Raw genomic sequence first — 4,683 nt, 5'->3', positions numbered from 1 at the left:
TGCCATTATGTTTTTGTGCTGCAGTAAATAGAGAGACACATGAACAGATACAAACCATGAACACCTGGATGCACAGGGGTTATGATGATGACTGTCACAAGTCAGACTCCTGAAGTCTCTGCTCAGCTGGGAAAGATTCTGATGTTTTTAGTTGTGTATGAAATCAAATATTTAGCTAATGTAAGTATAAGTAATTTCAAACAGTATTTATGAATTTTAATAAAGGTCATAGTTTATAAACATAAATTTATTTTTAATTAATTCATCAGATTGGGGTCAAGTTATAAAACGGTCTCATGAAATGAAGCAACTGAACTGCAGCCACTTTAAAAGCTGACTCACAAAAGAATATGAATCAAGATGCACTAAAATATATCAAAATTAATATCAACAAAATGTTTTTGGTCATCTAGTTTATTTTTTTATTTATTTGTGTATTGAAGTGAGGAGAAAAGGCATTTTTCTTTTCACTTAATCTTTATTTTACATTTCCAACCCCAACACAATCACAGATTGATCTGAAACTCCGGTCCAAAATAAGTAAATAAATATCATTTTCATTTTTAATTAAAAAAATAAACAAGTGGTTATTGTTGGCCAGTGGATGACAAACTGGAGCGAACACACACTGGAATGGAAAAGAAGACACATGGAATAAAGCAGGTGCAACCTGTGAGGGGCGGGGGAGTCATCCCACACATTTACAAGACTATATAATATATATCTCCGACTATTTAAACAGAATAATTCATCTACATATTTACATTTGTGGTTTGAGCCTATGGTTTGGGACCTTTTCCTCCTGCGGTCACGCGGAGCCAAAAAATCAAAGCACCAGCAATTAAATAAACGAAGACACAAATGACTGAGCTCACAGGTTTCCAGGTTAAACTGAAGGCTCGTTGTGCTTTGAAACACCTGTTACAATTGAGGTTAATTACCATAAAAACACTACGTTAGTTGCAAAACCCCAAAGTCCCAGTGCAGAAAAGCAACGCGTTGAACTTTAACTTTTTCAGCAGAGATAAATAAAAACGTGACAACGTGGGGAGAGAGTCTGTCACCAGCGCAAATGTTCGTTTCCGTTCCGTTTGGAGTCACTTCGAGTCGCCGGTCAGCCGCGGCATGGTGACGGCGCTCATGCCGGACACATGCGGAGGCGGGACTTGGCACATGCTGCACGGACAGGGCATCCCGGCGCCCACGCCCCAGTGCTGGAAGCTGCTGCCCAGCGGCCCCGCGCCGGCAGCGGGCGCTTTGAGCAGTCCGTGGTGGGGTCTGACGGAGGTGACGGCGGAGATGCCGGGCGCCGAGAGCGACGCGGTGGAGACGGCGGCGGGCGGCAGCAGCGGGTGGTGCACGGCCGGGTGTGACGCGTGGGGAGCCGCCGGGTGTCCCGGCACGGGCCCGCCGTGCGTCAGGGTCCCGCAGGCGGACGGGTGGAAGCCGCCGTGGTGGCCGCTGCTGCCGTAGATCTCGCTCACCAGCCGCTTCATCTCCTCCAGCGAGTTGCTCAGCATCAGGATGTAGTTTCTAGCCAGCAGCAGGGTGGCGATTTTGGAGAGTTTCCGCACGGACGGGCCGTGCGCGTAGGGCATGACCTCCCGCAGCCCGTCCATGGCCACGTTGAGGTCGTGCATGCGTTTCCTCTCGCGGCTGTTGATCTTGAGGCGAATCGACTGCAGCTCGCTCTCTGACAGGAGTTTGCGGTCCTTCTTGGACGCCATCCGCAGCGCGAGGGCTTCCTCGTCGGCGGCGGAGAGTCCCCGCAGACCCGGGATCTCCGACGGGGAGTCGCTCTGCGTGGACGACACAGCCCCGGAGAAGCCGTGGACGGACTTCTTGAGGGTGGACATGAAGATGTCGTCCACCTCTGGAGAGGACGGTCTGCTGGACACGCGGCTCGTATCTGAGTCCATGGTCCTGCTGTAGCCGAGGTTCTAAGGAGGAAAAGTTTGAACAAGTTATTTCTCTGGACCCTGAAATGCACACGTCTTTAAACTGCCTCAATATGTATAGTACGCGCGGAATTTACGCACGGAATTACGCAACAAATAGTAGAAATAATAAAGGTCTGTAAGCAGTCAGATGTAGAGTTTGACAAGTAGCAGAATACCTCTAATCGTAGAATAATATACAAATTTACTTTTATAAATATTATTACAAATTTATAGAAATCCTTTTAAATCAAATTACCCCAAAATGTAAAAATGAGTATTAAAGTATTAAACCTACCGAGTGTGTTTTCAAGCGCGAGGACGATAAAAACCAAACGTCAAATCCACTTGTTACTCCAAATCGCGTCTGACAGCCCATTTGGCACGGCAGCGTGGGACCGCGGCTTTTATAGCGGGCTGGAGCGCGCAGAGGCCGGGTCACCGGGACAACGCCGTTTCTGTCCGGGCTGCCTCCCTGCGACCAATCAGCTCCGCGCAGGGAGGGGGGCGAAACGGGGGAGGGGGGGTCCGGCCTGATGTAATTACCAACATACAGCATCACTATTAAGTGAAATGAGACGCACTCCCTGCTACATATGCCCCCTGCTTGGGAGAATGCTGGCCCGCGCGTGGATGGCTTTTATTATAATGGGACAAAACACACAGCATTTAGGAAAAACTAATCGTCCATATACGAATTAAATAAATATTTGAATTATTTTTAAACAGAACATTGTGTTGAAGCAAACTTAATTTTTAATTACAAAAAGCAAACATCTATAAAAAAAGTTAAAAATATTATACATTTTATTTGTAATTTATAAAATATTTTTAATATTTTAACTGGACATGTGTTATTTTCTGTTATTTTCCTCTTCTTCCACTCGTTTTTTAATTGTAGCCTATTTCTAGACACTAGACACGAGTCGGAGTCTAATAAGCAGCGCAATATGTTTCCAGCTCGCAGTTATGGAGTTAATATGGTGTTTTCCGTTTTACCCGCTGTCGGCCAACAGCTGCGCCTTTAACGTTAATTAACGAAGTGTGTAAAATTGTTTTTAACGGTTATGATCCGTAACATTTCAATTAGTCTGCAGTGAGCGATAGCGGTGTGGCCTGCTGCTGGCGCTCAGACGGCCTCCGACCAACATACGGGCACAAAGCGGCGATTTGCTGCGGGACGTAACTGAGAGTGACAGCGGCATTGTCCTGAAACGTGACACGTCGTAATGTGCAGTCAGACGCAATCAGCGTTAATTGCCTCCACATTTCGATCGGGGCCTTTCTTTCGTGGGGCTGGGACGGTGCTCGCTACGGACAAATTATTCACACTTATTCACACTGATTTAGCGGCCAATAGTCAATTGGCCGCTAAAATCAGAGTTTAAATTATGTTAAGTGTGGGATTTAACATAATTTTAAACATTGGTTGACAATTTTAACAAATTTAACAATTTGGTAAAACTGACATTGTCTGATTGTTTTTCACTAAATAAGAGAAACCAATGTTCAGTTTATAGAAAATAAACAGGTTAATGATGTTTGGCCGATATTGAAAAGGTTTCCAAATGTTTGCTTTTAAAAGAATTAAACGAACAACTAGGTAAAAATATGTATACAATTAAAACGCATATATTCAAATCTAATTATTTGAAAGTTGAATTAAGCACTCTGGGTTCTGAATTAAAACGGTTTCATACAGACTTCCCGTTAACAGGACCGGACCCATAAGGGAGGGTCTTACTGGGTCTTGACGACCAATCAGAAACGCGTGTTTTTCCGCAGTCGGTCACGTCACCCAGGTGTCGCAGCCTCCTTCTGTTTCGCCAAACTGAGCGTCTCACACGCAGCCACGCTGCCTTCGGTGGCTCCTCAGCGGGCGTCTTCCTCCGTGGTCACCGGTACTGAGGAGGCTGCTGCCTGTGCCACCACCGGCTCCTTCGCAAGTTCCCATAGATTCACAACGAGGGGCTCATGTAGTGCAGCTGGGCTGAGAGAGGCTAGAAAAAGGTTAAAAAATATATCATGTATTTTTAATCTTATTACATTTTCCTACATTCAAACAAATAATAAAAAAATAAAATAAATTAATTAAATTAATTGGTACCTCTCACTTTTCTTCAAATTAAGGGCCAATCAGCTTAAAAATGAGAGTCTCATAAACCTACACAGAAGGTGGTTTTCTCAGAAAGCCTGTCACTGCATCCATGTGGGTTCAGGCTTTATGAATGGGTTGCATGCATTTTCCTTAATTCCATCCAACACTGAAGGCATTGAGGCCGAGCTCCTGGTCCGTGTCCCACTTCTTCCCAAAGTTGTTGGATTTGGGGGACAGGTCTCTATGGGAGAGTCAGGTTGTGCCACATCTAGATAAAATTTCATTTTTTAATAGACCTGTAAATTTCTTTGCTTAAGGAACCAGAATTGGAAGACTCAGTGTGAAAATAATATTAAAATCAATATAAACAGGCTCAAACCAAAGCAGGAAATAGAACAGGGGTCTTTTTCACATTCCCCGTTTCCTTCCAACTTTGACTCTCACCATCTCGTCATTGCGGTCTCAGGCTGGGTGGCTGTAGGCCTGGTGCCGTGGTGAATACCAATAGTGAGGAGGAGCATATGTGAGCCATACTTAATCCTGCTAATCTTCCCCCAAAATAAAAAACAAAGGGAACAAAAAAGCAGAAAAGAGAGGAGGGTGTAAAACATGAGAGAAGGTTTCTCTTTCTGTCTGGGGAGCTGACCG

The 4,683-nt window shown here is 44.9% G+C and overlaps 1 protein-coding gene across 1 annotated transcript; it reads right to left on the bottom strand.

The window, feature by feature from the left end:
* Positions 1-458: 458 nt before the first annotated feature.
* Positions 459-2,359, bottom strand: olig2 (oligodendrocyte lineage transcription factor 2). Its single transcript, XM_029137840.3, has 2 exons — positions 2,236-2,359; positions 459-1,940 (listed from the first exon to the last, which is right to left on the bottom strand). Exons 1-2 carry the CDS (start codon positions 2,314-2,316, stop codon positions 1,098-1,100), a joined length of 924 nt encoding a protein of 307 aa, XP_028993673.1. The 5' UTR covers positions 2,317-2,359; the 3' UTR covers positions 459-1,097.
* Between the last annotated feature and the right edge of the window lie 2,324 nt (positions 2,360-4,683).

The sequence above is a fragment of the Betta splendens genome, chromosome 21 (genome assembly GCF_900634795.4).
Source record: "Betta splendens chromosome 21, fBetSpl5.4, whole genome shotgun sequence".
Classification (NCBI taxonomy): Eukaryota; Metazoa; Chordata; class Actinopteri; order Anabantiformes; family Osphronemidae; genus Betta; species Betta splendens.
This window is presented reverse-complemented; position numbering and strand designations above follow the sequence as displayed.